This window comes from Ruditapes philippinarum, unplaced genomic scaffold, assembly GCF_026571515.1.
Source record: "Ruditapes philippinarum isolate M1 unplaced genomic scaffold, ASM2657151v2 ctg5989_1_1_1_1, whole genome shotgun sequence".
In the NCBI taxonomy this organism is placed as follows: Eukaryota; Metazoa; Mollusca; class Bivalvia; order Venerida; family Veneridae; genus Ruditapes; species Ruditapes philippinarum.
Genome location: NW_026866690.1, coordinates 64210 through 79822, shown reverse-complemented (window position 1 = coordinate 79822; position 15613 = coordinate 64210). Strand labels below are relative to the sequence as shown.

Below are 15613 nucleotides of genomic sequence, written 5' to 3'. Positions count from 1 at the left end.
GGGAGGTTTAGTTTCTATTTATATGAATGCAATAACATATTCTTTTGCGATTACAACATTTTAGCTTTTATTTCAAATAAAAATTAAGTAGTAACACAAGTAGTTAACTTGTTGACTAGATCACTGTTCAGAATTATAATCATTGTTTTATATCATTCTTGTCGCTTAACCACTTTACTTTATACAACTTTTAGATTGAAAACTCTTTGAATAATTTAAATACCACATAAAGTTGTCCCTTATTGAAAATCGTCATGATTTATAATAGAGAAAAATTAAGTCGCCAGAAAAACATCTGTAGCAAGCTTACATTCATCTATCAATTAGCATAAAACTGAAGAATTACAGTTGATATAAATGAGAATATGATGTTAAAAATAATGTAACTGAATAGAATAATTGAAAGTTAAGATTTAATTTGAAAGGCTTCGGGGCAATTAAATTGATATCACCATTGGATTTTACAAATTAAATTCTAATTTAATGTTTCTGTTATTATACAGAACATAATATATAAGAACAGAGTCTTTGTTCTCAGGAAAAAGAAAACAAACAACAGCTTTTAGTGTGCCATAAGGGAAAGATTTGCATAATGTTTATTTTAACAATTATCAAGTTACATAACACATATAAAAACGTTAACATGAACGCTGTTATTCCAATGCAAACAGTTTTGTTGCACACCAGATTCAATGATGTTATGTATAATTTATTAATAATACGGATGTATGTACGATATGCTGGTTTGCACTTTATTTCATAATTTATAGGTTTTTAATGACATTTATCACAGAGGCATACAGTCGTTATTGCTTTTTGTCTATTGTTGCCGATTGTTAATATATTTGATATATACGACATGCAAGATTAATTATGAAAATTTATGTAAATATAGATGAAAGATACACTGCTGCAATTGACGACGGTGTATGCATTTGACTATCCTGATAATATCTTTAATTGTCTAGTGTGATTTATTTTAAGGAACGAGCTAAATTTGGTGCAAACTTTTTTTCTAAATTTTACTTTGAATACAACCTTAAATAAAACAAAGAAAAACGATTTTGCTGATTGTCGAAACTAACAACAAATAACACTTATTCATTGGTTATTGGGAGGAATATAAAAATTTCATTTGATATATTTTGCTTTACTTGCAAACTTTTGTCATTTTCTCTCTGTAAGACAATTTACAGTAATAATTGATTACTCTTATCAAATCAACATATCCATTGAAATACCTTTGAATTATGCAGACTTGATTAAAACGTACTTATCTAATATTTAACTTAAAAAGGCATTTTTTTGCTGGTTTTCACTTTTCGACATGCTAATGAAGAAAATGTAAATATAGATTTGTCTTATTTGAAAATGATAAATCACGTTTTTTTCGTAATTGTATGACATAATGTGTTTTGATTTAAGAATCGTTACCTGTCCGGGTACAAATATTCAATGTCCATGTAACGAAAAGTGAACGGTTGAAATTTGTGATTCAGTAAAATCCTGACTACATAAATTACCTTTCATTTTGTTAACTACAACTGCAACTTAAATTTTATCTGCGTTTTGGTCGCATCTCAGCGGTCGGTATACCCAAACATCTTTCCTGTAAAATAACAAAAATATCAATTACTCCTCAAGGGACAGATTTTTTATTGCTCTTGATTTCTGAATCAGCGATAAGAGAGACTCAATGTCCGAAATCAGTTGGCATGGACCGAACCTGTGGTCCCTTGATTGCAAATCCGATATCGTTTCTGAGCTTAACGGGCGGACTGTAAAAGACGTAATAATGATGAAAAAGAAATGAATAATGTATACAAAAATGAATATTTCAAAACACCTCGTTGTTTAAAAATCGTCTAAAATCGTGAAGAAAATAAGTAGTAGTGTTCATAAAATTGTCTGATTCCCTGAAAGTTCTTTAAAAATGCCAAATCTACTCTCTGTATATTGTGTATAGCTCAACAGTATTAGCATTCAAACTTCATATTTTAACATGAAACTATTCAATCTGTAATTTAAATTTGAATGTTTTGGGCTGGCTCGGATGCCAATTAATTTAACAAATATATTTAGTTTTTAATTTCATTTGGCAACTGGTAAGTATTATGAAAACAAATACCTTTTTGTCTTTGGTGCATGCATTTTGATGACCAGGACACAAATACCAAATTTACATATGACGTTACCTTTATGCATCATTTAATGACATTTAACTTCATGTTCTAAATTGTATTTTTATCAAATATATTATGAATGATATCATTTCCTTTGATGATATTGTTTTAATGTAAAGAATACCCTTATCAAGAGATTATAACCACGGGAGTGGCATTTATGTGTCGCTCGATTGGAAGTTATTGAATGTAAATTACGCAGTTATTTAGGTATTTTACTTCATTTACTTTACACTTTGGTCAAATGCGTCACCCACGTTTTGCCATATCATGGTTATTACTATGCTTTAGGGATCGATCTAGGCATGCTCAATTAGAAATAAAAATCTTTGTACTTGATACTGTGTGTGGCGTGAACAAGCATAATATTAAATACATTTAAGATCAGTGGAGCAAATACTCATTTTTACATATTTTATCATCGCTATCTGGTGGCGATGTTAAAGCAGTTATTAGGTTATCTGTGATAGATACACGCTTCATTTTGTTGTCCTAAAGAAAAAACATGGAATAAAAAGATTCAGTGAAAAGGATTTATATAAAGAATATCAGCCCGATTATATTCCGAACTACTTTTTTCGTTTTAATTCTAACAACATCTCGTTTATAATACAATTTTAATAACATCGCTATATAATACTCCAGCGTATTTTTCTACATCCATTTCATAGCTATACATATTGCATACATGTATGCAGATAGTGCATCATTTTCTCTGGATTAACTTTTTATAATGAAAGTCGAATACTGTAAATGTTCAATGGCTGTTAGCACTCAGGGAATGAGTTCAAGTAAAAGAAAAAATATCATTCGAACAATAGTGGATGTTTTAATTTGGCTTGCAGGTATATATTCTTTTTTTATTTCTTTAATAACATTTTTTATACTTTTTGACTTGTCTATTTAGTAGCTTATGTAGTCAAATTAGTTTAATATTCGGGTTTTATATATCTTTTGAATTTCAAGTAAAACATTTTTTCTTTGAACTTAAATGATTTTCGATTCAAATATTAATTATTTTATACCCAAAAGATGATGTTTCTTTACATGAAAAAGACAATGTTTAAAAATTTGATAAACATTTTTCACTTGTTTGTACAAGAATGTGCAATATAAACTCTAACACACAGATGCTAAGGTTTTGAAATAATGATGTTATTATATTATCATGAATTTACATGATTAGTATAATGATTATCATTATTTTTAACTTATTTAATTTTTTTTTATATTATTTTTATTATTATACTTATTATTATTATACTTATTATTATTATTATTATTTAATTACTATTATTATTATAATTGTTTAATTTTAATAATAATAATTATAATTATAATTATGATAATAATCATTAGTGTTGTTGTTGTTGTTGTTGTTGTTGTTGTTGTTGTTGTTGTTGTTGTAATAACATATATAATAACTTAATATAATTATTGTTATATAATAAGAAGAAGTTATTATTATTATTATTATTATTATTATTATTTTTTTTTTTTTTTTCAGTTTATGATATTTCAAACATGAAAAACAATCAGTCCATTTTACTTTCACGTATGTTTGATCATTTAATTGAAAATTTATGTGATGTAAAAAAAGTAACTATCGGGTTAAACAAGATAGATTAAGCAAATATAAATGAAACCGAATATTCGTAATCTTATTTCCTCGGCATACCAAACCACTGACACCTTACGAAACATTAGTTTAACAGTTCATTGTAAAATTTGTTTACGATGAGTAAGCAACGTATACAGTTACAACTATTATTTGTCCCGCCTATTTACCTTAGGTGTCAAATGTTTTTATAATCAGTTTAATAAACATGAAAATTCAATTAAAATTGTATCATGACTGTATAATAATTTTCGTAATCTCTGAACGCTGTTTCGGAAAGACTGTACATGTACAACTTTTAATTAATGTTTCTAATTGAGATGCATTTTAAAAGGCGTTTATACTTATAATACACATTTTTGTTTGATAAATAAGCTATAAGGCGCGTTTAAAGGATTGTAGTTGCAGCGTTTAATGATATGATACTCAATGCATGACCTTTTAATATAATAATATCGACATATACTTGAATCAGCCATGCATCGTTCTCATTCATTTTAAACCAAAACAGTTTCGGTAAAGCTAAATATTTATAAGATATTCAGTTTAATCAATAATTAATACATTTTAAGTATACGAACATATTGTCACCTTAGTGCAGTAACTGGATAACTCCTATTAAATTTGATAGAAGTTAACTATTTACTGCATTAAGGTGACGCTATTATCAGCCAAATACGTGTATGTAGTTTATAACGGATCTTATACACATACCATATGAGTTGAAAATAAGCAATTTGAATGTTACGTTATTCATTTTTTAAATAGGCTAATATATGTCTTAGATAATGTATTGTGAATTTACAAAATATCTTCTTTTTCTCCAAAAACACAAAATTAAAATTAATGTGAACAAATTTAAAAACAAGAAAAATTAATAGTTCATATGTAATTGAGCGTATTATAAACCTGCGTTCAAAATCTATGTCTAATTCATAAATAAATATAAATAAAAACTCTCATTTTCAGCGTCTTTTGTGGCGTTCTACCTCTTTACATTTGGCAAGCCTTACAAGAATGGTTTCTTTTGTGACGACAAGTCTATAAGTTACCCATCATTACAAGAGTCTATCTCGACACCTGTCTTAGTAGCAATCGGATTTACAGTTTCTATTTTGGTAGTAAGTATAATTTTTGCAAAATTAGAAACTATACATACATGTAATATAACATTTCTTACATTAAACATGCATGTAAACATTGTATTCAAGACGCAGACATGATTTTTTTTCTCAATTTAAAGCGACATGAAAACATTATATACTTATTGAGACTGTGAAAGGGTTGAACATATTATGAACAATTCTCAGGACGTTTGAGATAACTATTTGGAGTAAAAAAAAGAACATATATTTTCTAATTCTAATAGTAAACAAGGTAAAAATACCACATACAAAACTATGATCTAATATTTACGCTGAACATAATGCAGCAAAGGAATTGGAGCATGTTGTAATCAAAACGATTAATTTCTGTTACAATATATTAGTAATTTTACGCAGTTTCTTTGTTTCGAAGGTCGTATGGCGTCGAAACAGTTTTTTTAATGATTCATATTTTTATTATAGCATTTTTAATACTAGTAATGTCTTTTTTCCAGGTTGTGTTTGTTGAAATTTTAAACCGGTTGGAAAAAACTTCCAAACCGCAATGTCAATTAAGACAAGTCTTCGAACGCTGTGTGAAGAACTACCTAGTTTTCTTAATTGGTTTCCTGATACAAGAACTATTTGTAGACGGAATAAAAAACAAGATGGGTATATTAAGACCTAACTTCTTTGATGTTTGCAAACCACAATACAACACATCTTTATGTCCAGGGTAATTTTCAGTATATACCTTCTAATATCATATACCTTCTAATATTATATTATTTGATATCCTTTTATCACATCAAGAATTTTGCACACTCTTATTTATATACTTGAGTAATAAATGGATGAAGACAAGGGTATTATCAAAACAAACATAAGTGGCATATTATCTTATAAAAACAAACAAGGAGAAATATTTTTAAAATGACCAAACGAAATTGAAAATGATGCATATTCGGTTTGATTGAGCCTGTTCATGGATTACAGTTGTAAAATCAATTTAGTCAGTAACGATTCTGATAATCAATCGTTTAGTATGCTAATATTTAACATTTTAACAAACATAGATTTTTCTATAAGTATTTCTTTTTAAATATAGGTATATATCAGAGTACAGGTGTACCGGAAATGACGAAAAGCAAATAAGGAGCAGCCGACAATCGTTTCCTTCAGGACACTCGTCCTTTTCTATGTATATTGCTGTTTATTTTTGTGTAAGTATATAACGATAATTAATATATCAATTATAAATAAGGCCAATATACATCATATGAGGCGGGGATCAGTAAGCGGTGTATCGTCCACCAATACAAAAGTTTACGTACGTGCCCTTAACGAGAAAACAATTACCGATTCTGAAATGTACATCTGAGTATCGAAAACCTTTTTTATTTCATGGTTTGTTTTTCATACGTATTTACATTACATATAAGCAGCTCATTGATGAATTATGGTAACACAGTTTGTATTTCTTTTCAGATATACATTGAAAAACGTTTACAAATACGTTTTTCAAAATTGTTGAAATTATTTCTCCAAACTGGCCTAATATTTGCTGCGATTTTGTGTGGACTCGGGCGAATAATAGATAACAAACATCATCCATCTGACGTATTAGCTGGTTTTATACTAGGTTCCATCGTGGCTATTGTTGTTGTAAGTAATGTTCTTAATCTCAGTTTTAATAGTAAAGCATTGGATCAGGTAAATATCACGAACCCCTTAGTTTAGTAATAGGACTTTTTACATAAGTTGTATTAAATTTATTCAACTGGAAATAGTTTAGTGTTAGCTGCTTAGTGTCTATATATTTTTCTTTGAAGATAAATGAACTTGAAATCTGCAGTGATAAACTATTTTCAATATATTTAACAATAATCAATTATTTAGGTATGTAATCAAAGTATCTTTTCTTTTTGTAGCACTACATACTTTGGTCAAATTGTGTGCAAACTGCAGAGAAAACTGCAAATGAAAAACGGGATTATCTGCAATCTGAAAGTGAAACATCTGACTATTGTGTTTCCTGTGAAAGGCCATTAGACAATGATTTAGAAAAACCGTCGCCAATTTTAGAAACAGACTTTTACCAGGGTAGAGATATCGAAAGAAATGTGTCATCAAAACAACTTATAGAAATTCAAAACAATAATCACCAAACTGTATCATTATCGTAAGAAATTGTGTAACTGTGACAACTAAGATAATGCATTTTAAATAAATGTATTTTAAGGTTCCAATACTATAATCTTTAATTAGATACATGCTCACATGTTACACTTCGCGCTCGAACTCGGTATGCTCGAACTCATCGTACCTCTTTTATCAACAGTGTGAAATTGTCCGCTTAAATGTGAACAAATAAAGAATCAAAACTGTAAATGGGATATAACAATTTAAAACCCGGGATTCAATATTATGTTTGTGAACATATCAAACAAATTAGTTCAAGATGGCCACCAAGATGACCTATGGGTGTGCTAAGCTTGTACCAAACATAATACGCATATTGATTGAAACATAAAACATTGTGACTAAATAATGTTTAAAAATACAACTTGAGCCTATGTGTGTCGTTTAGTACTACTATAAGTATTTATATTTTTTACACATCTTGTAAAGGTTAAAAGTTCAAGGCACAAATTTGGAGTGATAGTTATCAAACTTAAGCATCCATGCCATAATGTCTGGGAAAGCTTATTAATTGTTCAGATACATTGTTGATAACACAAAGATGTAAAGATGTAAATAATATGTCTTAATTGGTCAAACCAAACAGTTTACGATACTACTGATAAAAATATTAACAGGCAGTTAGTTTTATACGAGAAGTAAAGCGACTGATTAAACAAGTAATATAATATTAAACATCGATTCTACAAACTATTTTCAAACAGTTTGGCACGGTATATTTCTGTTTTAGTAAATGAGTTTTCAATAGCATGTAACAAAACTAAATAACGATATAAAAATTATATATCACATACGTATTACCTTAACAAGGCACATAAAAATATCGTGATAAACAATACAGATTGGAATTCTTATGTAATGTTACAAATTTATTGAAGTTACTCTTAATAAATAATAGAAGCATTGTTTAATCGAGTTGTTTATAATTTCAAATGCATTCTCCATTACTTTAATCACAGGATTATGTGCATGCACTGATGTTCGAGTTTTACAGTATTAAGAATTTGAAGAAAAAAAAGAAATAGAACACAGATCAACAATGTAAGGAGACATTCACAGAACATAACCCCAAAATTACCTAGTCACACCGCCAAGGCACTTTAAAGGTACCAAACCTAACTTGGGAAAAGGGCAAAACGGTCCTAAAAGGAGGGAAATGGTGAAATAATAGATCTAGAGATGCAACGATTACCTATCAATGGTGGTAATTGAATTATAACCATTTCATATTGGAACTTAATTATACAATCCATCGCTTTTTTTATTTTACATTGTGACATATACTTAGATATTTATGTGTTAAAATGTTATAATACAGTGATATTGTAAATAAAATAATAAACATGGCTGGTCAAGATTGAATAGCCCTAAGTACAAAATTTGTACAGAGTTGAAAAGGTTGGTAGAACATTTTGTTAAAAATAACTTAAACATATAAGGAATAAATAGAATTTCAGTCACAATATAAGCTTGTATTTTTGAATGACTTTTCCACTGTATTCTGTGTAAATTATCATCTGATGTTGTTTATATATATACTGTAATAACTGCTCCACATAATGTAATATAACCAAGTATGTAGACAAACGATAAAAAACCCATACATTTCCGTAATCCAAAACATGAACTACGCATAAGAAAACCAACGGTTTTAAATCTATTGACTATAACACCTTCGAAAAGTGTTAAAACGAAGGGTTCAGAGTGCTCTTAAACTGACTGATGAAATTCAAATCACAAATCGATGTACAAAGAGAGTCACCTTTAATACACACTGTACTTCTTTCGAATATTTCGCTTTTTGGGTTTCAGGAAGTAACTAAATATCGAACATGCACTGGCTAATAAAATGATAAAAATACAACGTTGCATATTTTATTTCAAATTGTAATCAACAGAATTTTTTATCAAAAATAAGATGATTCTTACCAAAATAAGTTGGATAATAAAGTAACCTAAATAAAATATGTAATCTAAATAAGAATGACTGAAATGTATAGCAAATACTCTTAATTAGAATTCTGCATTCTGTATAAATGTTCGTCTGATTTTCCAACGTAAATTCACTACTGAATTTATTGAACGAGTTGTATAAAATATTTCATGCGAGCCTTTGTAGTTAAAAAAAGTGCATTCTCTCAATCCATAACATAAGCCATGTTCAAGGGAACTAACCATTCGTGATGGTTCTTCGATCATATATACATTTACCTATAAAGTTATCGGTTTTACAATCTTAACTTAAAACTTAAAAAAATATCTCATAACGCACTCATAAACATGATATATCAGCTTTAAATTTGTATCTTTTAATTACAAATATTTCTGTTCTGAATGTAAAAGGCACACACTATCAAATAATTGTGCTCAAAACTTAATCATAAACAGAATCAGCACACTTTTTTAAGTTAATTAGATGTTGTACATGTACATGGAGCATTAAAACAGTACATCAAAAACAAAATATATATTTAAACCATTCGCCATAAGAAAATTTATGTAAAAAGTCGCCCCGTACATATAATCAAATGTGTTATATTTTTTTATCCTTAAAGATCGTTTGTCACGACATAATTGTCGTGTATACATGTTTGTGGTATATTTAGTTTCTTCTATCCGATCTTTTTTAATATTGGTGGTTCAAGTATTTCTACTAAAATAGTGTATAATTGACCCTAGAATATGGTACCTGCTTTTAAAATTTGTCTTTTGACATCTTGTGTGTGATATGCCCTTTTAAAAATTATGTTTTGTTTAGTTCGTTCCAATGTTATGTCGAATAGGGCACGCCTTTTACTTGGGAACCATACGCCGCTTTCATGGAAAGGCATTATTAAAGTGTCACATTGAAGGCCGTATATACACATCTGCGGATGTCTCTTAATTCCAAATTCCCCATTTTTCGAGTTTAAATCTTTCGTCGTTTTGGGCGTTCTGTAGGGACTCCGTTGTTCTCTTTTTATTCTTTTTTCCTTTTTAACACTATCATTTTGCATTAATAACTTTCAACAATCTATTAGTTTCTTTCAATTAACCCTTTCCAATAGGTTCAGTTACCGTGTGATAAATCAAAGATCAATGTTAAGTACGTGTGTATCCCCGCGAGTTATGTGTTTGGCTTGAAACCTTAGCTCTGTACCTCCAAATATGAACATTTCTTCCACGGCATTGTCATCAGCCTTTAATGTACAATCCATCGGAACTACAATTTCTCCAATTACTTCACAGCCTTTATCTGTTGTAAAAAGCGGGTCATTCTGGGTTGACTTGACAACGTTCAATACCAGTTTGCGTTGAAAATCATCCACTGCTTTTCCAATTCTTGACACTACATATCCATCCTCTACTTGTTGCCCGATTTCAACTGCTTTCCAAAATGTATTCAGGCAAAATTTTCCAATGTTGGAATCGACCATTTTTTCTTTTGGGTGCTTTGTATGATCAAATGGAACAGCAATATCAAGACCGTAAGAATAACGTGCAATCCTTGCGGTTACTATTGACGGATTATGGCCGAAAAGAACAGCTCCTTTCAAAACAGCGAGTCCGCAATCCGGAGGTATGATGATTTGCTTGTCTGCAAAATTTGCTTTGAATCTATCTTGTACGTAAATGCTTTCAGCGAAACCACCTACAAGTATTATTCTGCTTACATTTCTAAGTTTCTTCTTCGATAGAACTTCCCTTACGGTGGAAACTATTTTGTTTATCGGTGTTTCAAAACATTTCTCCAAAACGGAGGCTTCAATCCTTAATTTGTCCTTCTTCCATGTAATGTGTTTATCAAATTTCTTTTCAATTTCTGCAGTTGTTTTCTTGTCATTTTCCTCGTAGTATTCTTTCAGACTTGACGGTACTTTTAGAGTTACCTGATCAGAAGAATTTAAATGACAATTTCTCTTTTTGGCTTCGAAATCTCTGTATATGTGAAGTAAATCTTCTAAATCGTTTTGTTCAAACCTCTCCCATTCGACCGAGCCAAAGATTCGTTTCAACAATTTAGTGAAGTTTTTATCAACTTCAGTCCCACCCCATGGTCCACCTATTGGTTTATGAATCTCTAACAGGGTATTATTCGGTCTCCTTTCATGTACTGTAATATCAGCTGTTCCACCTAAGATATCAAACGCATTCTTTTTATAAGATATCATTAGTTCCATATAAAATACTGCAAGGAAACACAACAGGTAACCACTTCACTGCCAGCGCATTGTGTATTTAAAATGGGATTAAAGTTATTTAGTTGCCGGCACAAAACAACACAATGTATTTAAAAAGTTCCATATTTAAAAAGTGTAAATTCAAATAAAAACATACAAAAAACTTTAAAACAGATCATAATAGAAAGTGAAAATGTAAATATCGCTTTGGATGTTCAAACAGTATAAAAACAAGTAAAACATACAAGGAGCACACAATGAATTGTTAAAACAAACAAAAATAATATAATAAATATTGTTATTGAGCTGATTAAAAACAGTTATACAGACCCAAAATGCTACTGAATTTACAAACCAAAGCATAAAGTAGGTATTGAATTATTGTAAAAATAAAAAAAAAGTTATATTTAATACATGGTTAGTAAAACGAGCAAACTACTTATTTTGACGATTCCTAAAATTTTGATTTATTATATTTTGAACTGTATATTAGAATTACCTCCTAAATCAACAACCATGTACCGGGTACCAATTGCTGAAATTCCTAGAACATTCTCGTCATCGCTTCTTTGAAATTCGGTTTGTAATTCCTGACACCAAATTGATGCTGCTTCAGGCTCGAGTGCTATTATCAGTTGGTCATTTGAAATTCCAGCCTGAGAATTAAAGGGTTTACTCATTTATTCCATTTTATTTATTGTTTTCTCGTTTAGGGCACACACATTCTATTACTTGGGACCATACGCCGCTTTTCATGGAATGACACTACTGTGTCACATTAAAGATTCCATGATAACCGCCGTATGAACACATCTACGGATGCTTCTAAATTCAAAATTTCACCATTTTAGTGTTTAAATGTTGAATTCTAGGGGGCGTGGACGGTAAGTTGCAATTTCCATTACCGTTCATGAACAGGCTCAATCAAACCCTGCCTGCAACATTTAACAATTTTGCCGTGTTGGGCTTTCTTTAGGGATTCTGTTTTTCACTATTTTACTATATTCGAATTTTTTATATATTGAAATATTATCTTTAGAACATATATGCATATCATGTAGCACTTATACAACGGAAATTCAAAATCGCGTTAGTGAAAAATAATATATATAGAAGTGCTGCTAATGTTTTATTCGTTGGTTTTATCATAATGGCTGTAAAGTGCATAGTATTTAGAAACGGAAAACGAAACCTCTACTGCCTAAGCTTAGCCATTTTTGCAAAGCTGATGCATACATCCGTCACTCATGAATTTTAGTTTCGTTTGGAAGCTTATTCGTCTTATTTATTTACTTACTTACTTATTTGACACATTGTGTATTGTCCCTTTATTTAGATTTTATCAGGTCCCTGTCCAATACTTCGTTTTTTGTTTATTCCAGTTACTGTTAATCACCCCAATGAGTATAAAGTTATTGAAAATTAATGAAACCTTTAAGAAAGTATTGTATGAAATAGATAAACACGTTTACAGTTTCCTCCACTGTGGTGAATGACTGAAGTCATATAATTTATTTTCCGTTTTATAAAACCAAAACTCTAAAGATAAATACCTCAACTGCTGCATCCCGCATAAACCGTTTAGCCATGTCATCCCAAATTGCAGGAACAGTTAGAACATAGATGACATCCGTGTCCGTAATGTTGGTTACTCTCTTCCGAATGGTTGCAAAGAAGTTATCCTTAAGAAACTTTATAGCATTAGCAAATATTACAAGTGCTGGCATTTTCTTTCCTGATATATCTTCGATTGTAGTGTAACGATTCAATTTCTATAATGCAAAATACATATACTGTATGCTCATCTAATGTACTTTTCAGTGTAAAACTCAGTTATATGATGTGTTATTTTTCAAATTTGCTGTGTATGATGTGTATGTCATATTTCGAAAATGAGAGGTATTCTTTTTTGGTCATATGTTGCAGAACAAGCAAATGTAGGTGAATGGATCATTACCGCCAAAAGAAAAACAAAAACAAAAAACAATAATTTCCAAAAAAGAAACTGAAACCAAATGCAAGTGTCATACGACATAACATAAAGATATTAATACACGGCAGAGTAAGACCTGAAGGTGATAAGTGACCCTCAAAATGAATAATGACCCGAGGGCTTCAGCCCGATGGCAGTATTCATTTAAGGGCCGGATATTACCTTCTGACCCTACTCTGACGTGTATTAATTCTTTAATACACTAATGGATCCAAAAGAACTTTTTTACAAATTACTTAGATATTCCTTTCGATGAAATAAATGTCTCTTAATGTTCTTCTATAAACTACAGTGTTGCTTATGTGTACTAAATCACTCTAGAATCAATAAGCAAGTTTTACTTTCGTTTTGAAATTCTAGGAATGATTTTTTCGTATTCTTTCTTCACACAAACAGCACAAAATGGGTTGTTTTGATGACGTAATATATGACGTCATTGTTTCAGTCTGTGCACGGCCGCAAAACCGTAATCGGTCACGTTACACTCATTATCAGTTGCAATCATACGCGTTAGTTTATAAGTAACAAGTGTATTAATATTCAAAATTTAATGTCTGTAGAATTTGATTTATTTTCTCGTTTCAAACATAAAACATTTTTTATTGTGGCTGTCCTACAAAATCTACATGTATATAACACATAAAAGTTTTAAGATTATTAAAATTAACAACAGGAATCTTTTTTCAAGAGCAAAAAATACATGAGTAAAAAGATGATTAAATCGATTCACTTTAATTCATTATGTTCAGAAGAGATAAAAAAATGAAATTACACAATAAGGCATGATTATAAAATTTAAATAAAAAATACTTTAGTATTTATATTGATATTCGTTGTATTAATGCTATTTTTGACGATGCAAAAACTATGTAAAAGAAAATATATAAATGCATTATGACTGTTACAGTTTTTCATCAAAACAGTCGGAAAAAAGTGCATTTATCATACCCTTATGTAAATAGTGATAATCCACCTTAACCGTGAAGATAAAGCCAAAATTTCAATCCGTTTTACGAACTTGAAAGATAAACGTGAAATCGATATTTATAAATAGATATACAATATTACAAGGCAAAGTTGGCAGCTATATTGCAAAACATTTTTGGAAAAGACTTACGTGATTTTCATTCAAAAGCATTTTAAATCTTCGAAAGTAATACCATCCCCAATGTTCATCATCCTCAGCAAGACTTGCGAACGATGTTTCAGCTTCGTACCCAAAATGTTTGAATTCTTTTTCCGGTGTAAAGAGAATACATGATGCTGTCTTAAGGGATGCTAAAGACCCTCCATCGGCAAACCATGCTTGATTTGCGTAAATCTTTTCAGGTTCAGTTAGAGTAGAATATGCCCAGCCACTGTATGTTGTCCCTATATCGATGGCGGCCACAATCATACGCGTGCCTGTTTTAGTTGCTTGTTTAGATGCTGTTGCCATTTCTACAATTTAAAACTAGCAAAGACGTGACTCAACCGTTATTTTTTTTATTACGCAATATAAATGTGGCATTGTAAATTCATGTTTTTGTATCTTTTTTTCTTTCTTTCTTTTTTTTTAGGTAAAAAGTTGTTGAACAATTGTTCATTTCGTCGACGAACCAACCACGAAAACATGCTTATTTAACTTTGTATCCTTTAATTTAACGGATTTATTTAGAAATTTGTTTATTTAAACTGTTTCAAAATGGAAAAAAACACAATTGAGAATATGAAACTGTTTTGAGGTAGAAATCACAAGAAAATACATAATGAATAAAACGATCACATAAATTTATGGGTTTAAAATATGTCTTCATATTTCGTTTAAAGTTTATAAACTGAGATATGTATGATTATAATACAAAAAAGAATAAATTACACATTTCTGACGTCCTTACCTGTTACCATGTGACCGTATCATACATAAAGTGACATTTAAAGCAAGAATGAGTTTAACAATCCAAACATTGTAATAGGTATAAAGGTAATCTTCGCTAAACATTTTTAGCGATCGTAAGTTTCTGTTTCATTTCGGACGTATCTTATTTGTTTGAATAAAAATGTTTATCAAGTATCTCACACGATAAGGATATAAATCTTTACTTATCGAGAGTATTTTATTGATCTTAACCCATATACAAAGTGGGTGGGTATTACGAACAGAGGTCAACTGTAACTTAAATACTTTTTTGTTTTATATTATAATGAAAAGTGAGCTTGAAAAGATTAACAATATTTTGAAATGGTTAGCGATTAGACATATTGCCTTTTATAGATAATACACTGCACGTGTGTCTAAATGTTGAAACATTTCTGTTATTTTTTATGCACATAATAAGGAAGTAATTTACTGACCTGCTATTTGGTATTCGCGTTGACCTTGTGCTAGCCAT

General features: G+C 30.0%; 2 protein-coding genes across 3 annotated transcripts; one reads left to right on the top strand and one right to left on the bottom strand.

The window, feature by feature from the left end:
* The first annotated feature begins 2409 nt into the window (after positions 1-2409).
* LOC132733364 (phospholipid phosphatase 3-like) lies at positions 2410-7072 on the top strand. Its single transcript, XM_060720008.1, has 6 exons — positions 2410-3028; positions 4771-4922; positions 5402-5622; positions 5995-6109; positions 6375-6599; positions 6818-7072. The coding sequence occupies exons 1-6, from the start codon at positions 2917-2919 to the stop codon at positions 7070-7072; spliced, it is 1080 nt and encodes a 359-aa protein (XP_060575991.1). The 5' UTR covers positions 2410-2916.
* A 437-nt stretch (positions 7073-7509) lies between these two features.
* Positions 7510-15255, bottom strand: LOC132733361 (heat shock 70 kDa protein 12A-like). Of its 2 annotated transcripts, none has more exons than XM_060720005.1 (5): positions 15119-15255; positions 14359-14681; positions 12802-13020; positions 11748-11904; positions 7510-11202 (listed from the first exon to the last, which is right to left on the bottom strand). In XM_060720005.1, the coding sequence occupies exons 1-5, from the start codon at positions 15126-15128 to the stop codon at positions 10157-10159; spliced, it is 1755 nt and encodes a 584-aa protein (XP_060575988.1). In that variant the 5' UTR covers positions 15129-15255; the 3' UTR covers positions 7510-10156. The 2 variants fall into 2 exon arrangements, with proteins under 2 accessions (XP_060575988.1, XP_060575989.1); XM_060720006.1 differs by having other exon boundaries at positions 14359-14694; positions 15119-15252.
* Between the last annotated feature and the right edge of the window lie 358 nt (positions 15256-15613).